At 37.6% G+C, this 23,983-nt stretch overlaps 1 protein-coding gene across 1 annotated transcript in view; it reads right to left on the reverse strand.

Moving 5' to 3' along the window:
• The window catches only part of LOC149209251 (DNA repair protein rhp7-like), a 51,063-nt gene extending 27,394 nt beyond the window's left edge, over positions 1–23,669 (reverse strand). Inside the window, exons 1-4 of the mRNA XM_089398555.1 lie at positions 23,235–23,669; positions 21,702–22,642; positions 21,095–21,528; positions 20,777–20,938 (exon numbers count right to left, since the gene is read on the reverse strand). Coding sequence (XP_089254681.1) covers positions 20,777–20,938; positions 21,095–21,528; positions 21,702–22,642; positions 23,235–23,493 — 1,796 coding nt within the window. The 5' untranslated portion in view covers positions 23,494–23,669. The remainder of the gene's footprint in view (positions 1–20,776; positions 20,939–21,094; positions 21,529–21,701; positions 22,643–23,234) is intronic.
• Positions 23,670–23,983: the final 314 nt, after the last annotated feature.

Here is a 23,983-nt window from a genome sequence, read left to right on the forward strand (position 1 = left end):
AGGCCCTTGGCCATTTAAAAAAAATAGAGATCCATATCAAGTTTTTTTAGAAGAGTTCCCAGCGAATATCACATCATAATTCATTTGTCGACACGTTTTGAACCAACAAGTGTGGTTCATCATCAAAACAAGTTGAAGAACCAAATCATGGTTGCAAGATAAATTAATAGAGCAGATCATCCAACGTCTCCATTTGACCAAGAACGGTTACATTTGACCAGGAACGGCTACATTTGTCCAAACAACGACTAAATTAGACTGGGAAACAGGACGAGACCAAGAGGAACACATAATTAGTTAATTAATTAATTAGTTCATTTTATTATATTTATTTTTATTTCCAAAGTAAACTAAGAACTAAATAGACTATTTTTATTATTTAAATCTTCAAAAGATAAAGAATTATATTATTATTATTGTTATTATATGAAATATAAATAAGAAATGATTAATAACTAAAAAACCTAACTAGATGGTCAGTTCTTTGACTTAATTCTAAATTTAATCAATTCAACTATTTTAAATATGTAGCAATTTCTATTAGAATATAAATAAAAGTCAAGATGAATTATGGAAAAGATATTAAAAATAACTATTTTCATTTACGATTAATAATTTTATTTATTTATATTTGTTTTACTCAAGGTATAACGGGATTAGTTGGTTTACCTCATTAGAATATTTTTATCTATGACCAAGTATAAGAGATTTTTATTTATTTATATATTATGTTGAATAATTAAGGCGAAATTTTTTCGCCCCATTTAAAAATATCTAATTCTTAGTTTCTAGTTAAAAAAATTAGGATTAAAATGAATAAATTAATTAATGAATAAAGTTAAAGAGAAGAAAAGGAATAAAATGGAAAAACAACCCAGAGGACGAGGGGGAAAGGGACAAAGAAAACCACAATAAAAAGAACAACACAAGGGGGGGCGGGGGCGGGGCACGGGGGCGGGGGCGGGGCGGGGGCACGGGGGGGAGGGGGAGGCTAGGAAGACAGGGCAGGGATCCAACAATTGCTAATTTTCCAGCCATCATCCCTATTGAGATTGCTCGGCCTTTTCTCAATTTCTAAGGCCTCCATAAATTTCTAGTGATGAAAAGGCGCAACCTTGGCAATAACACGAGCCTCCTCAATGCATATGTGATGTTTGGTCTTTTATGTGTGTTTTGCCAGAGCGGAAGACCAGATCCTCCCATGTTTTATGTCAACCGAGTGCTCCTGAATCCTCTGCATAATAGAGCGACCAGTCTCACCAACATAGGGGGTCCCACAATAACAAAGAATATAGACACCTTTCATGTCCTTGAGGTCAATAGGGTCCTTTACCAATCTAAGGGATCTACGGATGGTGTTAAGAGGTCTAAAAGTTGAGGGAACATTATGCTTCCTAAGAATTCTCGCAATCTTATCAATCGTCCCCTAGATGAAAGGGAGATGAACCCCAAAGACACGATCTTTAAGGACTTTCTTAACCAAGGGGACTTTACTGGCTCTAAGGAAAGCTTTTTGACTTTGGTGCCTACTGTAACCATTATTAACAAAAACATTAAGGAGTGGGCCTTCTCTTTAACAAGGTTCTTTTTATCAGAGATTCTCAATGCACACATAGCTAGCGGGTTGAGAACACCCAACTTGAAGATTTAAATAATAAAATAGTCTATTTAGTTCTTAGTTTACTTTGGAAATAAAAATAAATATAATAAAACTAACTAATTAACTAATTGTGTTCCTCTTGGTCCCGTCCTATTTCCCAGTCTAATGTAGCCGGTTTTTGGTTAAATGTAACCGTTCCTGGTCAAATGTAGTCGTTCCTGGTCAATGTCATTGTTGGATGATCTGCTCTCTTTATTTATCCTGTAGCCATGATCTGGTTCTTCAACTTGTCCTGACAATGAACCACACTTGTTGGTTCGAAACGCGTCGACAAATGAATTATGATGTGATTTTCGCGGAAAACTCTTCTCAAAAAATAAGATTAAAAAATTTACATTTAGAAACATATAATAAAAAAATAAAATTACATGTAAACAAAAGAATAAACAAAAAAAAGAGAAAGGAGTCGAGAAAAAAAAATTAAAAATACATTATAAAAAAAAAGAGAGTTCATAAAAAATATACTAAAAAAAAAAGGAAGAAAGACATAAAAATAAAAAAACAAATTAATTAGACGAAAAAGGTAAAAAAGAAAAAAAGGGAGATTATTCATATTAAAAAGAGTTGTACAAGCAGTGGCCAAATTACTTCTTGTCAAACCAAGCAAATAAAAAATAAAAACAATACCGGAAGCCCCATCGTCGCTACCACCCTCACTGCTACCACCCTCGTTGCAAATCAAGCACATTTCCACTGCACCCTTTGTCACACTCTCGGCCATCCTATACCCCGACCATCTTTTACTATCCTTTCCACTAGCGTATTTTTTTAATCATTGTCTCCTTGTTCACGTAGTCTGCCTTACCTATTTTATGCTACAACCTTTGTCTTCCTCCATGCCACATCCATTCTGTTGCGTCCCCTCCCTCGTGTCCAATAACCATCATGCCATTGTCAACACACTGTCGTTGCCTGCCCGTCCATCGTGATCCTCGTTGTGTGACTTCTTCTCTTCGAACCATTGCTTTCCTAACTGTACCAACGTCTCACCTCCTAGCTGTCGTCAACGCTTATCGACATCCCATTGAAAATGACAAAGGAAAAATGGTTTTCATACAATGGTCTTTCAATTATGGATCACAAATTAATTACATTAAAAGGAAGTATCCAAGGAGTATGAAATTAGTGATTTACACGTGACAATAGATGAGTACATATCTCAGTTCTGTGTTGCAACTATGTTTAATAGAGAGAATGACATAATTCTCGGTCAACCTTGGTTTAAGGAATTGGGTACATTCATGTTAAACATAGAGAAATATTTTTTTGCCATTTCCTTATAAGGAAAAGATGATCACATTCCATGAAATGACCATGAAGTCAAAATCAATAACAAGTTCATCACAAGAACCTAAGGAGATTTCGAAATTGATGTTCCAAGGGATTCAATCAGAGAAACAAAAGGAGCTTGAAGAAGTCATATCTAATAAAACCAAAGAAAATTCTCCGTTTAAAATATCATAATCAAAAACTCCTTGAACAGAACATGCAATGTAAAGCTAAAAGGCACAAATTAGAACAAGAAAAGGAAAGTTTTGAGAAGAAACTCAATGACAGTCTATCAGGCAAGGAAGAAGAAAAATTACGTTTAAAAACCCTTAATCAAAGGTTATTGGAACAAATCAAAAGTTTAAAAGAAGAGGATACTAAGAATAAAGTCAACAATCCAAAAAGCGAAGAGTTTTTACGTTTAAGGAATCGTAACCAAAATCTCCTTATGCAAATAAAAAAGCTTAAAAGTGACAAGAAGTCACTAAATGACAAGTTAGAAAAACTTCAAGAAGTATGGAAGTCTCCAGTCGTTTCAGTCCAAGTTGAATATAAAGGAATAAATATCAATCCAGTCAACATCACAACTCAAGAAGAAGGGAAACCTATAGAAGTTAAAACCAATTCACATATTGCAGTTCAAACAATGAAAATTCCATGTGATGATTCAGTGACCAACTCAACAACAACAGTACCTGAAGTAAATTAGGAAATCACCACAAACAAATTAGGGCTAGATCAAACTGCAAGAGCTCCTTATCGACATCTAAATCACAAAAGCAAACACTAAGTCAATCTACATATTTGAACCCTTCAAAACAGAAGCAACAGATTTATGTTCCAAGGAATGCTACAATTTGCATAATTCAATCCTATGATAACAATTCACTACAAATTTCTAGTCACCGGAAAGTTTCACAGAAGATTAGTTTAAGATGGTCAAATCCATTCTCAGTCTGACAATTTTGTTTATCACGCAGAGGATTGTATTGTCTTCTATCAACGAAGATGAAAGTACTAGAGCAAAAAGATATTTGAAACAGGGAAAGAGATCAAGCCCTTTCATCAAAAAAGCTTTGACGACAAAGCTTTTTGAAGAGGAACGCAATGTCATGAATAAAATATATGTAAATTAATACAAAATAATGTAAACAATAATAAATAATGATTAATTAACTAGTAATTAGTTAATGAAGAGGTGTGTCCCTAAGAACATGACCGTTGTTGAAGAGGTATCTGCCTAGGGCATATAAGCAGACCCTCACCCTAATTTGTAATCATCACATCAATTCTATATACATTATTCAATATACAATTACTTGTCCTATTATGGATGTTTACGTCTTCCAAGTATTCTGAAGATTATTGCATATACAAACTTTGTTCGTTACAATGGTATCAAAGCCATTCGAGCCTTGGACGTTATCTGTTGCACAATCTACCATTAAGTTTAAGTCCTGAAATCATGGAATTAAGTGAATATTATAAATCTAAATTGTTGAATGAAATTGGGAAAGCATTACAACAACTAAAACAAATAAAAAGATCATTTGCATTATCAACAAAATGTCTTGAAACATATGCAATGTGTCTAATGGAAGAAACTAACGATAAGTAATGCTCTAACCAAGAAAATGATGTTGAGGATGTTGAACTAGGATCTCCTCAAGATGACATGAATGAAAATGATAATCAAAGTGGGTATATGATAGTTGAGGATGAAATTACTGAAGAAGAAACCTCTGAAAATGATTAAGAAAGTGTTATTTCTAAAAATTTTGAATCTTACAATGACTCTTATACAAGAAGTGAGATTACCATTAGTTTTGTTTGTCATTCTGGACATAGTGCTAGTCCTAATAGTGGATATGATTCAATAACAAGGTCAAGAAGTGTTAGAAAATCAATAAGGCAGAAAGATTTTCTTATAAAGATAATTACTTGTGATTATTTTATCTTTATGTTCTTTTTTTATCTTTTAGTTCACCAAGCAATTACCAGAACAATGATACACGGAAAATAGATGTAGGCGGACAGCGAAGGGAAAACAACTATCTAGGGGAAAACCCAATCAACAATTCTTCCTTCAATAGTTTCTCGAGATAATCCAAGACTCTAGACCCAGACAGAGACTTCCTCCACACCAAGTCAAATGTCAATCCTTCTTGTAGATGATAAATCTTCAAAAGCAATTTCGACCTAGTAGCATCAATAGCAACTTCGACCCAGTAGCAGTAGCAGTAGCAGCAGCAGGTTCGACCCAGACTAGAAAAACTTCAATCTCCCTTGATACACCTCAAAAGTGAGTGAGAGTTGTCCCAAAATTTCGATCTTGAGGTCTTTTATCTTCCTCCAGAAACTTGCACTCCTTTCTAGCTCTTCTTCTAGCCCTTTACCAACTTTCCACTTCTAGCTTCTAGCTTCAGATATCGAACTATGTGTGTGAGAGTGAGATCCCCCAAATGAATTCGAACTACCTTGTATATATAGCCTTCCAAGGAGGTCGATTTACTCTTCTTAAGGCCGACTTGATCTTCTTGAGGCCAACTTGGTGTGGAGAAGACTAAATTCATTTTTGACTCAAAAATAATTATTTTTACATGATTCGAAAGCCCAAGAAGGGTCTCTTTTAATGTACAATGACTCTAATGACTCAAAATAAATCCTAGAAGTCCTCAATGGGGACTTTGACCTAAAACATGATGACCCAAGCATGAAACCCATGCTTTAATAAGTCATAATAATAATAATAAAAATATTTTCTTCATTCTTTTGATAAGTACATTTCAAATACATTTATGAAGACCAAACCTAGTTACAAATTTCAACACTCCCTCTTAACTAAGGAGGTATTCATCAGTACAAGTACAAGGAAGATCTCAAAACCCATGAACCATGAAGACTTTTAGGCACCACAATGCCATGGACTAGACTCTTGACCAAGGCAATCTATCCAAGGTCCTCCAACAATTTAGGCACTACAATGTCATGGACTAGATTCCTCACCAGGGCAATCTATCCAAGTGGGACTAAGATGGATTAAAGCTTTCAACCTCTCTAGCTACCATCATGCTTACTAACCATCAACCCAAGGATCTAGGTGTGTATCCAAGGTCAAAGGTCCATGACCAACGCCACCTTCCCTACTTCGGGAACTAGACATCAACACAAAGTGTCGGCGAGATGTCTTCCCAGGCAATGTCTCATACACAAAGCCTCAACTTCCCAATTATTCCAATCGGTAACAAATCCTCCCTGATCAAATTGATCGATAACAACAAATCTCTCCCAATCAAACCGATTGATAATACTAAGCATGAAAAACATGCTATCAAACCTCCGAGAGATTTATCTGTACAAACACAACCCTAATTAGTAACAAACTTTCAAGTGTACATAAATAGATACAAACCTTTAGGGTCTTCCAAACAACTAGATGTTGCTTCTCAACTTTCCACAGTAGGATTTAGAGCTTTCCAAATGAATCTACAACTTCCTTTCCTACTTTTCATGCAGCAACATATTCTACAAATAATTCTAGCTTTTATTATCTTCGCAGCCCTTCAAAATACATTCTCCAATTTCTTCTATCAAGGTGTCCATCATGACTATGATATGACCTCCCTCTCAACTAGGGAGATTCCTTTCATCCAAGCTCCCTCTCAACTTAGGGAGATTTCTTTCATTCAAGCTCCCTCTTAACATAGGGGGCTCAACTTCTTTTCTACGACATCGGAGAATCTTTCATGGCTTCCATCCTTCTTATCAAAGTTATCATGACCATCATCATTCACATCATGCTTATCATATCAACGAACATCTTCACCATCTTGAAGATTATGTACCTGCACAACTTAGATAGCAAGTACAACCAAATCTATAGAAGCATGAAGTTAACCATATCAAAATCATGGAAGCATTCAACTTTAGACATCAAAATACTCAAACTTAGTTACACACAAGAGACACATACACTTCAACTTCTTGCTAGGGTTTTTGTCATAAACCCTAGACTACTTCATCAAGACTTTGAGCATTTCATAACAACTTTTATTCCATCTAAGGTTTCAATGTTTTCTTCTAGAGGTATGACATACCCTAATACAACATAATGCAAACCCTAGAAACAATTCAAACAAATATAGATCTACAATGTATCTAACAACTTTTAGAATTCATATGTTAGACTTCCTACTAGGATTTCATACAAACCCTAGATTTCATACATGAGATTCAACAATCAAAACCAATCACAACTCAATCAACAACATGACTAGCTTCCACTAGGATTTGTTGTAAACCCTAGATTTTACTTATTCCCAACAATCATAACTCAAATTCAGATTTCAACAATCTTACACAAATCTCAAATTATCACATTGTCATCATATATCAGATATTTGGACTTCTACTAAGGTTTAATTAGAGGATCCAAGAATTCACAAATACTATCGCCCTAGAGAATCAAACTTCGACTAGGGCTTAGTTCCAAACCCTAGGACTCATGACCATCAACAATTAGGTCAACTCATATATCTAGGATTCCATCATCATGCACAAGCATATCATAACATGTGTTAGTCAAACCCAACTACACAAATATCAATAAGAGTTAGACATATAACAAACTTGATCAGACTAGGGTTTGATCAGACAAACACACACATGCCAAGGATTTCATTTCTAAGACATTATAAGGGTCTTGCTTATACACCCTACCAAACCCTAATGATCTAGGGTTTCAATACAAAACATAGCCACCCTAAATTATCAATATTTCAAAGGTTCGAGATTTCAGACATTACCATTCAACCCTAACAAGTTAGGGCATCCATACCCATACCAAAATCCCAAACATGACATCATCAAAGCATCAACCAGTTTCTTTAGACTTCATCAGTAACCCTGAGTAGGCTAGGGTTCCATAAGAATAATCAATGATCTAAGGAGGGTAGATTTATCTAACGATGAATCACCCAATCAAGAATCTTTAAGATTCAAGAAGCTAGACACAATGATGTTGGTAATAGTTTATCACGAATCAATATGGAGAGAGCAAAAACTTGTAATTCAAAACATACCTCTTTTTTTCTTAACAAACCTTGTAATTCCAATGATTTGTTTTGTGAGGCCTTCTTCCTTGAGCCTTCAGTAAGTTTTCCTAAACAAGAAAAATAAGAGTAGAAATGTGATTAGTATTTAATGCAAAAAACTAGATAGGTAAGGAAGACTAAGAATGAAAATGATAATAAGATACTTATCTTTACAGGTTGGTGAGGGCTCCCTCCAAGCTTGAGGGATACCTATAACCTTAAGAACAAAATAAAAAATGGTTTTCCAAAATATGTTAAACCTACAAATACTAAAAATCAAAAATAGAAAAACCAAAGCTTAGATCAAAGGACTTAGTAGTGTAAGTCCCTTATATCTAGTTCTTTGGGCTTAGTCTTCTTTGGAGATCCTTCTTCAGCAAAATTTGCTTGGTCTCTGCTTCTTTTCTTGTTTTTTGAATTGTCAAGACAATCACTTCTATAGTGACCCATTTTGTGGCATCGGTAGCATTCTATCTTGGACATATCGACTTTCCTTCTTGGGCCTCTAGATTTCTTGGAATGTCATTTCTTGTGAGAAGCGGAGTATACATTTGAAACCTTTTCTTTTTCATTGTTGGATACTAAAGAGATTCTCATTTCTTCTTGGGTGCAAGCATTCCACAATTGCTCAAAGGTAGGAGCTTCTTTCCAACTATTGAGACCTGGAGCAAAAAAACTCCAACTAGGTGGTAATCCCAATAGTGCAGTAATTACTAGCTCCTCTTCCTATACAATTTCATTTATGGCTTGAAGTTCATCTCTAATTCTAGATATCATCACAAAGAAGGAAGCCACAGTATTATCCTTTATCATCTATGTAGTCCTTAACTCATTCTTCAAACTTGCTACTTGACTGATGTTCTTAATAGTGAATAATTTTGACAAAGCTTCATACATTTCTTGAGCATGGTCTATATTGGAAATGTATGGGACAAGATTGTCCTTTATGCTTTCTACCATCAATGTCATAGCCAATATCTCCAATTCTCTATACTTCACCTTATCTACAACATTAGATTCTTCAGTAGGTTTCTTCAACTTTCCTTTGACCAAATCCAAGGCCTTGTTCTTTTCAAGAATGAGGTCAATTCTCTTCTTCCAAGACCTATCGTTTGATGCTCCTTCCAATTTGTTCTCACACTTCTAACCCTTTACCAACTTTGCACTTCCAGCTTCCAGCTTCAAATATCGAACTATGTGTGTGAGAGTGAGATCCCTCAAATGAATTCAAACTACCTTGTATATATCGCTTTCCAAGGAGATCGAATTACTCTTCTTAAGGTCAACTTGATCTTCTTGAGGCCGACTTGGTGTGGAGAAGACTAAATTCATTTTGACTCAAAAATAATTCTTTTTACATGATTCGAAATCCCAAGGGTCTCTTTTAATGTACAATGACTCTAATGACTCATAATAAATCCTAGAAGTCCTCAATGGGGACTTTGACCTAAAATATGATGACCCAAGCATGAAACCCATGCTTTAATAAGTCATAATAATAATAATAATAATATTTTCTTCATTCTTTTGATAAGTACATTTCAAATACATTTATGAAGACCAAACCTAGTTACAAATTTCAACACTCCCTCTTAACTAGGGAGGTATTCATCAGTACAAGTACAAGGAAGATCTCAAAACACATGAAACATGAGAAATTGGCAAACATAATCAACCTTTCCACTCAATTACAGCGAACATAAATATTGTTGCATATGGTATGGAAAATGTAAAGGAGTTTAAATCTCATAGAAAGAGCCCATATAGTTTTGTACAAGTGATATTGAAGCCCTTGCCTTCAGAAGTCACAAAGTCAGAAAAATTGAAGATGGCAACATATCAGCATCTAGGGTTTAATCTCTGCCAAAACTCCCAGAACCACTTCACGTCGTGTGTCTCCTTGTCCCTGACTCCCGCCACACTCTGTTATCTATTCCATTCACCTTCTCCCAAGTCAACTATGATACGCATGCCCCATTATCAATTTTGTTATTGTATACTCTGTCGATCATCTTCCCCCACCGCGTCTTCTTGTAAATGTCCTCTGTTAAAAGCCTATGCCCGGTCCACGATATACCGGACACTTGTCTTCCTTGTACTCCGTCGACCGACAGACAGCATCCATTCAAACGTCATCCATCTATTAGTTTGATCATATTAGTCCATAAGTTTTATATAATTAAATCATAAGTTTTATAATAAGGTTATATAATATAATTTTATTATAATTATTTCAAACCAAAAAATATATATATATATTTAATATTTATTACATATATCTATATATATATATATATATATATATATATATATATATATATATATATATATGATTTAATTCAATAAAAAAAAGTGGGTTTTGCTAGGAAGAAAAACAAAGTTAAGATGGGGAATAATAATGCTTGACAAATTATACATGTCAAGACGACAAACACAAGGTGAATAAAATTGTCAACATTAAAGCTTTGAGGACAAAGATTTTGAAGAGGGGCAATGTTACAAATATAATTTATATAAAAATAGAAAAAATATGAATGAAAAAATAGTTAAACATAATTATAGTTGATTAATGATTAATTAGTGATTAGTTAGTGAAGAGGTATGTCCCTAAGGACATGACCGCTCATAAAGGGACACCTGCCTAGGTATATAAAGCAGGCCCTCATTGTAACATTCAATCATTTTGTACTATCATATTATTAATAAAAATATCACTTACAATACATTTATGTATTTTACATTTAAGGCACAAACAACTCAACCCTCTCCTCCTCAAATGTCACATCCCTCCTCAGGACAATCTTTCTTTGTGCAAGAAGATATATACAGTAGGCTTTGTCGATCTCACTGTAACCCACTAAGATACCCCTCTCTGCAATGGATTCCAACTTCGTCCTCTTCTCCTCATGGACGTGTTTATATGTAAGGCACCTGAATATCCTGATGTCCCCAACTTTTGGCTTCTTACCAGTATACACCTCCTCAGGAGTCTTGCTCCCCAAGAGTCTATTCGCTCCTGTTCTGCAAATAAACAGTAGTGTTACATGCCTCGGCCCACAAGAAGAAAGGTAACTCTGATCATGCAACATTGCTCTACCTGCACCCACAATGGTCATGTTCTTCCTCTTTGCCACCCCATTCTAGTTAGGGTTATAATCACAATGAGCTCCCTCTTTATGCCAACACTTTCACAAAAATCCATCATCCCAGCAAAAGTGTACTCGCCCCCATTGTCTGATCTTAACACCCTGATTTGCCTCCCTGTCTAGTTCTCGACAAGAGCATTAAACTCTTGGAATCTTCAAAAGACCTCATCCTTGGTCTTCCGAAAGTAAATCCAGGTCCTCCTGGAGTGGTCATCAATGAATGTCACATAGTACTCATATCCACTCAATGAAACATGGACATAGGACCACATACATCAGAATAAATCAAGTCAAGGACACCTGCAGCCCTGTTGTCACTGCTCTAAAAAGGTGTCTTAGTGTACTTCCCAAAGAACACCCCCTACACACATCATGATGCTTTGTGCTAAAGTCAGGCTACCCTGTAACCATCTCCCTCAACATCCTGAAAGCTCCATGGTGGGCCATCCTCCTGTGCCACAACTCACATAACTCTGCCACTGCTCTCTGCTACCATAGCTCAAAGATGCTAAAAAAAAGGTTTGTATAGTCTCCCACTACGAGCTCCAATCACACGAGCAAACTCAATACTAGATCCCCTAGGATATATCAACACCTGTCCCTTCTAGAAGTGTCATAACCCTTGTCCTCCAAGCTAGAGACTAATATCAAACTCTTCTTCAACCATGGAACATAAAGAACATTTGTCACCTTCAGAGGAGGTGATGACTCCCTCTGAACTAAAACTATCCCCATCCCTATCGCCTTGACTTTGGAGTTGTTGCTAAGCACAACCTCCAAGTCAACATCATCCTACAAAAGGCTCGTGAAGTGCTCTCTAACTCCGGTCATATAGCACGATGCTCCACTATCTATGAACCAAGCACAAGAAGATGTGACATGAGCAACTAAACTCACCACCAAAGCACACTCTGAATCAAACATACCCACAAAATCATCCACATCTGTTGAAGCTGCAACTCCCTGTTTCTTCTTTCCCTTCTTGTTGGGACACTGAACAACATAGTGACCATCTTCCCACAAGCAAAGCATTTCACTTTGTTCATGTCCTTCTCCTTAGCCCTCTGCTTCCCCTTCTCCTGCTTTGCTCCGCTAGAAGACCCATTGATCTTATTTTCCTTCTTGCCCTTAGCCACAAGAGCAACATTCTCCTCTTCACCTCCCCCACCACTCTTGTTGCCACCTCTTGCACTCTTCCTGATCTCCTCCTGGATGAAATCGTACCACATCCTCCTCCAACCAGGAAAATGCTAACAAGCCACCAAGCCATGGATAAAGCCATCCCACTTCTCGATGAACCCATCTAAGACAATCCTAACCAACTGCTCCTTTGGAACAGCCTCTCCAATAACAACTAACTCATCCTTCACTTATGAGACTATGATGAGGAAAGATGTCACACTATGGATCTTGGTCATCTTGGTGTTGTGTACTTTGTCCCAACACCATCTTCTTGTTCTCATTATAACTTTGGTGTAAAGAGACCAAGGACTCCCACATCTGATATGCATATCCCATCCCTAAAACATGAGGGAATAAATGGTCCTTGATGGCATCTAGAAAGATTCTCTTTGCCTTCACATTCTTCTTGTTGAACTCCACCAACTGAGTTGGATTAATGGGTGTTTGCATAGTGGCTTCAACTACATCGCACACTTCCACCTCCTCCAGTAAAAGCATAATCCTCTCCTTCCATGGGCCAAAGTTTTTAGCCCCAATCAATTTGTCCTCTACTCTCAACCTAGTAGCCATGACCCCACAACCAACAAAATGGAGCAAATCTAGAAGTTAGAACCTTCCTCACTCTGAATTGCTAAAGTCTTTGGTTTTCTGGCAAAGTTTAAAAGGTTTTGGTTCACTGTTTGCAGACTTTAAATGCTTGTTGCCCTCTTTTGAACCTCAACTTAGTTCAACTCAGCTCTGATACCATGTAGAAAATTTATGATCTGCAACCTTAACCTAGTTTACAAGTTTCATGTGTTTGTTTAAGCCCAACTCACATGTTTTGTCATGCTGATATAAATTTCAATATGCATTCACTGCAAACATTAAAAGAGTACTTCTACTATTTTTCACTTTCCTATCAGCGAGTAATTAAGACAAAATTTAGGCAAGCATTTACACAATGAGACACTTATTTTGGTTAAGTTGACCCCGAAAAAACCACATAGCCTCTTGGGGAAAACTGGTCTTCAAAGGAGGATTTTATTGCTTAAGAAATTACAAAATAAGTACAAAAATTTCACTATACTTATCTCCCTTTTATGTTGTAGCATTAATTGCAATTTCTAGAAATTTGTGCCCACTGAACAATTAAAATTTTCAGCAAATTTAGTGCCCAAAATTTTTGCATTTTTCTACAACTCAACTCCTTGGAATTTGTGCCCAAACTCAGCGTTGAAATTTGTACAAAACCCAGCCTCGATTTATGTGCCTAAAGGTGACTTTTCTACCTCGAAAATCATGTCTGAAACACTAGGGAAATCCCTCCTCAATTTTCGCATTGCCTGATTTTATTGTCTTGAAATTCGTGCCTCAAATTTTGAGCCTGGCAGCTGCCAGCAACTACCTTCTCCTTGAATTTCGGGCCTAAATACTCCTCGAATTTCATGCAACCTGCTCCTCAAAATTTGTACCTCCCTGCCTCAAATTTCATGCATGGTGTAATCGCCTTTCTCCTCTACTTTTATGCTGTCGTGGTTGCCTCCTCCTTGGAATTCATGCCCTCCTCTAGCTACAAGTTCTCTCCTCATGAAATTTTTTTCTCCTCTCTTCTCTTCATCTCTCTCTCTCACAAATGTGGAGTGAAAAATGAGATCCCTTTCCCTCTTTTGTCTCATTGGAAAAGATTGAATCCCTAAACCTAGGATCTAATGGTTGAGATTTAATATCTAAATCTCAAGATGTGTGGTTGAGATCAATTCTCCCAAACGACCCCCCTCATACATTGGCCCCCTCACTTAAAAGTCTCCTAGTACCTTTTTCAAATTGTGTACCTTTTCTATTTTTCTCATAAAATGATTTTTCAACTCACTTTATATTAGAAAAATACATTATGCACTTTACACATAAAGTCACTTTATAAAGTACAAGCAGTGTGGATAAAGTCGCGATAAAATTGGCAAAAGTTCGATTTTATCGGCAAACTTTTTGGCGATTTTTTTCTCAAACAAAAAAATCAAGAATTAAACAAAAAAATTGGGATTAAATCAAGAGTTTTTCCAAAAAAAGCGTGAGTGAGGTAGTTTCTTTAAAGACTTATAAAAAAATTTGAAAAAAAACGAGATTTTATGTAAAAAATCGAGATAAAATCGGAAGTTTTTCCAAAAAAATTGTGAGTGAGGTAGTTTTTTTAAAACTTGAAAAAAATGAATATTTTTGTATTTTTTTTAATTTTGTCGACTTTTTGCCGACTTTTTTTAAAACCTCCTGACTTTAAGGACATTTTCAGTTTTTGGACCCTTGTTGATTTAGTCCTGACTTTGACTTTTTCCACATTGAGTACAAGTGACTTTAATATTAGAAAAAGTACATGGTACAACACTTCTAAGTACCTTTTCCACCCCTGACATTAATATAACTCATAAATGTCACCAAGACAAAAGTAATTAATGTGCTCACTTGGCTAAAAGGGATAAAAGCCTAGTAACACCTCTCCTTAGTACTATTTTCAACAATTTTGTGATCTCTCCCTTGGGCAGAGGTTGAGAGACCTATGGATTAGTTGGGAAGATTGATCTTGAGTTCCCTTACTTGGGTCATTGAATAGTTGGCGATTGAGATAGGGATTCCTCCCTTGGGTCGCGCACTGAGAGACCTTGTTTATGGTCGAGGAGATGGACCCTATGTAACCATTGCATATGGTTGAAAAGTTTGGCCTTATGAACAATATTGATTGATGGAATGTGTTTGATGGGACTTCTTATCTCTCCCTTGGGCAGTTGTTGAGAGACCTATGGATTGGTTGGGAGATTGAAATTTGATCTTGATAGAGAGGTGAAACCAAAGATTAAGGACTTGCACATCTTTGGTCATCTAGTTTAGATCCATGTACTTGCAAAGAAGAGTGCAAAGTTAGAGCCTTTGGAATAGGAGACATTTGTTAGGAACAATGAGACTTCAAAGACCTTCAAAATATTCATACCAACACAAATGAAGACAGATGTGAACAGAGATGTTAGGTTCAAGGGGAGCTTGGCATCCAAAAATCTCATGAGATGCCACCAACAGTGACAAAAGACAAAAGTGGGAGGCTCCAAAGGTAAAGAAGCATGTAGGGGCTCTAGCAGGCCCTGTGGAGGGGTACCCTACAAAGCAATCACTAAACCAAGTGGCAACAATAAGTTAGTAGCCCATTGTCGCCACAACTACTACCTCTTGCTCTTTATGGATTTTCACCAATTGGAGGAATCCCTATAGGTAAGTTACATAAGGGATGTTCTAAGCTTAAAGGTATAAGGTGACTAAGAGGCTTATAAGGGAAAGGCGTAATTTAGGTACAAGGCTCCAACAATGAAGATAGAGCAATTTTTTTCCAAGTAGAGGCCAAATTGAGGCGATGCAAGACCTAGGGTTTCATTAATATGTTGTATGTTGGGATGATCAAAGGTCAAGATGCCAAGAAAAGGTTTCCAATAATAGGTATTAGCAAGATAAAGGCACATGAAATCTTCAACAAGCCCTCAAGTTGAAGCTATAACCAAAGGGGAGCGATTTTGAGGCAACCACTCAACCCTAGATGTTGAGACCTTCCAAGACCAAAAACTCCTCTTCCAAGCAAATTCACACTAAGTCCTACTTCGCCACTTGGCCTTAAGAGTGGTTGAATTAGGAAAAGAGAGAGAAAATTCAAATTTATGGATAAAATATGGTTTGATCATCAAGAGACATGGACAATGCCTAGTCCTTGGGTTGATGGAGTCTACAGAGGTGATAGATGCTTGCAAAGGAGTAAGGATGTTTGATGCCCTGGCACAAACACTAGTTATTGCCTTTGTGAGGGATTAAAGCCACTTGGGAGAGCTATAATCAAGAATCATCAAGAGGAATGTCATTCATATTTCATATATGCGTTATGCAAGAAATTATGACATCTAGATTCTACAATATATAGATTTTCAATCAATTAAGGCACAATAGAATAACCTTATATCATCAATCCATTCCATACATTACACATAAGCATAAATATTATTCAAAATTAGGTACACTTACAAGATGAAAATGCATGAACATTTCATTATCAATCCAAGACAACTCCAAATCAAGAACGAGCCCCAATAATTGTGTATACTCCACACATCACATCTTACCAAAGAATAAAAGAGGTCAAAATTCTCCAAAAAGGGGCCAAATTGTCCAAGAGATGATGATCAAAATGAAATGATTCTCTCCTCTATTTATATGGGGAGGATGAGTCCTAATTTAGCCTAAAAGCCCTTAAATGACAAGTTAAATCACAATAATATGTTGGGTTACAAGCCAACCCAATCGCTCTCAACATAAATGTTATAGAAATCCCACATGTGTGAGTCGTGAGGCCTTCTAGGCTGACATCATCCATGTAGGAAGCTCCAAATGCCAAGTGTTGGTGCTCTAGAGTACCAAGTGTGATGTACAAGCACCTAAAAATCATCCTTTGAGGGTTGGCCCTCAAATCTCTGTCAATGGCTCTAGTCCCCAATACCCAAGAGGGGCACCAACAAAGGGGTCTCCTAGGCCTCCAACTACTCATAATGTCCATCTCTACTCCAATGTTAAGAGATTTCAAGGTGGTAGTAGTCGTCCCAAGTCTCTGAAGGTGAGACCATCCTCATCTAGGCCTTGAATCAACTACCATCCCTCATAAGGTGCTAAGGCTAGCCTAGGGGCATGCTGGTCCAAGTGTATCATCTTGAGGAATCATTAAATGTAGTGCAAAGTGGCAAAACGTCTTGTGTGCAAGAGGTTCCTGAGTCATATGTGATGTACTACTGCTACTCAAAGGCCCAAGGCTCTATGCCAATGTACTTCTCTGGGGTTTGGGTACTTGTGGGTAAGGTGCCAAGGACACGGGTTGTTGAACCATCTGACAATCACAACATAAGGCTTGGTGAAAGCAATTAGTCATCAGGGACAATAATCATTATTGCATCTAAGTGAACCATGCTTGAATGTAAAGGGCTATTTAATACTTCACATAAGGCTTCCCTTCCAAAATTAGGGCCTTGAACTCATAATGGTATTTCCTCCTTAAGTAGGAGTGGCTAAAGGACAACCCTATTAGGTGTTTCCAGCCCCAAAGGGGAAGAAACATTTATGCAATCCACCCTTCAATTGATAGACGTTAGTGAACAATAATAATGGTAATGAGGGAAAAAGACTTTATGGCCAGGTGTCATGGTCAAAGGAACCAACATGATGGGCATCCACATCCTGAGTGTGTAGATGTGAGGAGGGAACAATCATGGATGCACAAGTTACCAACTCGACCTTTGTACGCATTTTGCTTGGTTTTTCTTTGTATTATTGCTTGTAGCTCACAGGGTTATAGCTTGATTTGCATGATGTATAATAGTTGTATTACCCTTTCAGGATGAGTTATTTCATTACTCATCCGGGTTGTGACATGCAAGGGTTCCTTTTCTGATGTAATGGAGCAACTTGTACTCAAGAATCAGGTGATGGCCATAGTGAGTAAGGTGTAGCTCATGCTAGGCCTTTGCCCACATGCTAATGTGTATGTCCTAGCTATCTTCTTTTTTCTATGATTCACGAACTCCAAAGATCAATGACCGCTATGTCCATGAAATATTTGTGCCAGACAAATCCACCTAAAGGGATCACTTCCTATCAAGTCAACCACGAAGCCTAACCCCAAAGGGTGTCAAGAGAATTGAACCCATGACCTCTCAATAGCGAAGATGCTTTAACGACTGGATATGGCCCAACTATCTTTGCATTTCAATATTTTATTTTATTTTATTTTATTTTATTTGTAGACACGATATGCTCATCCCTTTTCTTTTAGTTGCATCAACCTCCCAGGGCAAAGTTATGGGCCCTACCCAGGTAGCATGAGGATGTATGAGTGCCAAATCCCAGAGAACTAATGGTCAGTTGAACCCGAACAATGGAGGTGAGATAAGGGCTTGTAATGTATGATGGAAAGTGGTAAGTATTGAATAGGGATAGATGGGACTATGTTATCTCAAACAAGGCTTTCCAAGTAATGTCCCTCGTATACCCATTGGGCCATTAGGTGAGGTCCCACTAGACTAGGATCAAAGATTAACCCCCCATTTAAGGTGAGGGTACAAAATCACAGTCAACCACCCCCCCCTTCTTCCAAGTCACCATATCAAACGCCCAAACACAAACAAGCATAAGCACTCAATTGCAAAATGAATAAAGTACCTTTTGATCGGAAGCCCACCTTCGTCCGTATGTTCTTGTTGGATGGGTGAGAAGCATATGATTGATGCAGGTGGCAGAGATATAATGCCATGTCATCGACTAGTGGTGGTTGTCAAGGGTTGCATGGTTGGTCGGCTACATACGAAGAATGAGAGAATTTCTCTTATAGAGTTAACCATTTTGGTGGGTAACAAGGACTTCCAATTCAAGGATTCAACTTTCGGGTGGGGAGGAGTTAGTGACACCTTCAAATTGTATCAAAAGACCCAAGTGGTTTGAGCAAAAATTGAATGATGCTTCGGAGCATGTGGAGGTTCCTAGACGCACATTCAGAGAGAGCATGCCTCTAAAGAAGTTTCCAAACATGGCACTAACAATTAGAATCCTTAAAGAGGCAGCAAACCAAGAGATTTGGAGGAAAACCATGATGGAGGATGATGCATGGGACATTGTGCTGAAACCAAAGTGACAACTAGTTTGAGGTGGCTCTTCAAGAAGTACCTCTCTCACTAAGAGGGAGTGTTGATTTGCAGCTTGGGCAGGAAGTTTTGCGCAAGCTCAAGTGTCTAGGCATGCAAAAGTCACCCAAGACACCCTTACCTTTAACAATTGTTCTAGTGATTATAGTAATTTCTTTTTATAAGATAAAGTGAGTTAATCTAATGAGATGCAAAGGTTTTTGCACTAGTGAATTAGATAAATCCCAATAGCCGATCTCAAGTGAGGTGAGATCTAATCTCAACCATCAAATCAGTTTGGAGATTAGGGTTGTGGATTCAGTCATAACTCAAACTTATTAAAGAAAGGCTACACTAAGGGAGAAGACACATTGAGTGAGCACAAGACATTGAGGGAAAGACAACTCAATGATTGGGGGGAGGACTTCCATTCACGTGTGCCAGGTTCGAGAAAGGTGCAAGGGGCAGCAAGGGACATCCAGATGAGCCAAGCAGATTCAAGGACAGGGCTTGATCAGCTAGATCAGATCCAGGATCTTGTTGTATGTATTTTCCTCAATGGGCCAATCGTTATCCTAGTAAGGGAGCCCATGTACGTTCTAAAGATTTAATGAAGAACTAATTTGATTGGGCAGATAAGTTTTGTATGTAGTCTGATTGAGATTAATTGTTTATTTGCTCATGTTGTTTAGTTTTGTTAAAATTCCAGTCAAGCTTTTATTCCATAGATCCATGATAAATTTGCTAGGAAATAAATTGCCAGGCTACTATGTTCAAAAATTAAGATGCAAAATGCAGCGAAGTACCCAGGAGTTTCCCTATGAAGTAACAAGGGGGGGTTAGTTCAAATAGTTGTTGCCAGTGTTGCCAGGCATTTGGCTAGTTCCATGCCAGCAGATCCCCAGATCAAATCATCCTGGGTGAGGCACACTAATCTACGCCAACAGATTTACTAGGGATTACATCCACAAATGTAGCGAAGCATCCCTTGGGTTTCCCTGCAAGATTATCCTTGAAAAGAAACAAAAAAACAGAGAAATATTACAGTACACATAATACCCAGGAAATGACAATTCCCAATGCACTACTCTGAATTAACCACCAAAAATTTAGATGTAGCTGTTGAAAATCTAATGGTCTATTTATAGTTTGTCAACATTCACCCAAGGAAACACAAAAAAATATTAAGCATATCGATTTCCTTCTTTGCTGTCATCTCGGGAAAAAAGATGTTTCAAAGCTAGTTGCTGGGACCAAGGGAATAGGAAAGAGAATCAAAAAAGACATTAATGTCACAAAGCTGATCAAAAAAATATCAAATAACACTGTTAAATATATGGTATGTAATATACCAGGAGGCACTAATGTCACAAAGCTGATCAAAAAAATATCAAATAACACTGTTAAATATATGGTATGTATATAGCAGGAGTGCCTCAGATATATCCAAGCCAAATACCAGACCAGGAAAAAATGAATCTAACAAAGAATGTTAGTTCCAAAAGTTTAGTACATCTGCATGGTACAAAATGCCTCTTGCATCAAAGTCATCAACAAATAAGGACTGTTCTAATAATGGCTAGATTTCTAAAAGCATGAACACAATGTGGCTTCTATGGGTTAGTTCACACGTCAAACTAAACGACAATTATAATAACATGCATAAGAAGCATTCTCAAAAACTTTCAACAGGAATGCTCCTTGCAAAATTTTTACATCACACCCTTTAGAAATGATTGTGTGCCATTCACCAACCTGAATGAACATCTTTTTAATGATAGGGTTTGAAGTGATCTGCATCCATTTGCAAGGTGGCCAAGTGCTGTGTCAGTCAAAAGAGAAAGATTGTCCAGAATGAGAACATTCAGTGCACAGCACACAGCACCTATTGCTTCCAGGGCACCATCATCCAGCTTTCTGCATCAGAGATATCCAATGATCGATCAGCAGGCACCCTCAAAATCGTAAGTATTAAACTAACGTAAGCACGAGATGTGTTCTAACTTCTGAAAAGAGATTTCACTATCCAAGTTAGCTTGGATAATTCAAAACACAAGAAATAGAGCCACTTACCCACAGTCTGCTAGAGAAAGTTCTTTCAAGTCACAGCCCAGATAAGAAAGCAGTTCACTGACAAACTCATCAGTAACACCTGGTATCCCTGCCAATGATAGCACTTCCAATTTGTGCATCTTCTTTAATGCAGGCAGAATCTTGAAGGGTTCTAGCTGCTGGCACCAGTCCAGACGCAATTCCTTAATCACTGGAGCCAAACTGTCAGCTAGAGTATTAATGCCAGCTTCAGATAATAATGAGCACTGACTCAAATCAACAGAACTTAGCAAAGGAGCCATCCGCACAAATGATCTCAATCCAACATCTGATAGGCGATATGCACCCTTCAGAGAGAGGCAAGTTAAGCAAGGCAAGCCTGCAGAAGAACGAGCAAAGGTAGCTTGCAGTAAACGATCTGAAAAAGCGCGTCCACACATGCCCAATTGTAGTACCTGTAAATATGGCAATTCTGTCTGTTCACCGCCTTCTCAAAATAGAACCATTAATTCTCCAACCAGTCAGAATACCAGCATATAAGGGCAAGAACTTGACGTCATTGAAATTGAAATAACATTTAAGGTTTTCTCAGAAATCAGAATGGAACAAAACTTAAACGGCAGTGAACCTCTAGATTAGTTGTTGAACATTCTGCAATGAGCTTGGTAAGATCTTCCTCTGGTATAAGAGAGCAGTCTGGAATGCAAATTTGTGTTGGAGACCCTGTAATGAATAATCCTAAGGTCCGAGGAGTCATTTTACGCAATGCACAGAAAGAAGTACAGATTCTGTTCTTGGCTGAATCAGGAATTCCTTCCAGCGTCTCAATATGTTCAACATGTTTGCACAACAGGTTTAAACATAAATCATATAGCGAAGGAGGTATAACTTGGGTCACAAAGTCTTTGTCCCGGGAAGGCTTCCATTCATTAACTAAAGAAGCAGGGTTGTCATTGCCAGAAAGCTTTTCCTGACGAGCTGCCAATGCTGTTGCTCTTTCTTCTACCAACCGTCTAGCAGTAGAAAATGGACCAGGCCAATCTCTCCTCTCTTCATCATTTCCAACTGTAGCATTTGGCTGGGACCTCTGCTGAGAAGATGATGATTCACCATTTTCAGGATTGAAATATGCAAAATGCGAAGCCCGCCTTCGAGCTATCGAAAGAAACCTCTCTCTCGATGTAATTCTATTCTGATTCCGAGGAGCACGATTCTCTTCAATTACATGTTGTTCATCTACATTAGCGCCTGGATTTACATCTTGCTGAACATCATCTCCAGCAGGATTAATTTGAATAGCAGATGGAACTTCATTATTCTCTGTTAAGACCATTTGGTGAGAAGATGCTTCCACATCTACAGGCTCAGCAATTGCAGTAATTCCTTCTTCTGCATGATTTTTGTCCAAGTGTACATTGGCTTCATCATCCTCTGAAGACTCTGAATCTTCTTCAGATTCGACCTCATAAACCTTTGTTTCTTGGGCCATCCCATCGTTTAATTTTCTCTTCCCTTTTCCTCTATTTCCTGGACCTCTAGCTCCACGATTCCCGTCATCAATAGAATCAGCTTCTTCAATATCAAGAGTATCAGTTATTCACTTTGGACGAATAATAGCTTAAATTCAACATCCAACGTTACCTAGTATCCTTAAATTCAGTTTTCATATGGACTCTAAGAGAATAGCTTCTAGACCAGAATTTTTATTTTAACCCTAAGTGAACAATTGCTATAGCGCAGTTAGGCCTCGAGGTGATAAAAGAAAGCATAAATATAAACATCAGCAGAATCCTTCATTAAATCTCCGACCAAACTCAATTTTCGATTTTGATTCTACAAGGAGGGATTCTGCAGAATCCATACCAGTTAGGCCTCAAATGATGGTAAAAACCAGCATAAGCATAGCATCATGAACATCATCGATAAAATATGTAATTATATACTTTCATCTTTGACTAGATTCTTATAGAATTCGATTTTCATTTTAATCAGAAATTTTCACGAGAAGAGATCACATAGACCAACTTCAGAGGATGCTAAAAGTAATAATAGGCTTAAAAATCAGCAGAAACTTTGACAGAATCTCTTGATTTAACTCAGACCAGGCAGGTCACAAAAGAGAAGACGAACAAAAACCTAAACATCATCATAAGATGCTTACCCTTTCTTTTTCCTCGACATTTGCTGCTTCCATTGTCTTTGCCCCTACCTCTCCTTGAACTTCCCCCGTTATCCTTCTTAGCAGAGGAATCTTGTCCATCAACCGTGGTTCCATCACTGCCCTTGTTTACTACTGCAGTCGAAGGCGACTCCTGATCAACGTTACTTCCTGGAGACAACGGCACAGGATTTAACCTAGCATTAAGTCTCGCGCTTCTCCTAACACTTCCTGTTACGGAACCGCTGGCGGGAGTCAACATATCTTCACCGCTTTTTTACGACCGCTCACTGCTTTGCAATTTACCGATGGAGATTTATCTTCAGAATGCGCAAGTGTTACTGTTTCCTCGCAAAGGAAGACCATTTTACCTTCCGTGACTTGAGTTGTGCCATAGCGTAGAGCAAAGATATCCGCTAAACCCTATAAAAGCACATCCACCTGCACTTTCAATAATTAAAATGCAAAATAATAGTCAAATATGTCAGTTCAAGGTCATTTCGAATAACGAACGATAATGCTTTAAACTTTTGAAGAACTTTAACAAACCTCGGATGAATTGCCGCAAAATTGAACTGAATCTTGAGAATTTTTAATGAAAAGTTCCCCAATCCTTCAGCAAAGCTCCTTAAATGTCCAGAATGCCATAAAGCCTTATGAGAAAGGATTCTTAACCATATAAGGCAATGCAGACTGCATCACAGAGAAGGAAACGACAGAATAACACAAAGACAAAATTTGATAATGCAGAC

This window comes from Pinus tabuliformis, chromosome 1_2 (genome assembly GCF_031772625.1).
Source record: "Pinus tabuliformis cultivar Carrire ecotype Pingquan chromosome 1_2, CPIR1, whole genome shotgun sequence".
In the NCBI taxonomy this organism is placed as follows: Eukaryota; Viridiplantae; Streptophyta; class Pinopsida; order Pinales; family Pinaceae; genus Pinus; species Pinus tabuliformis.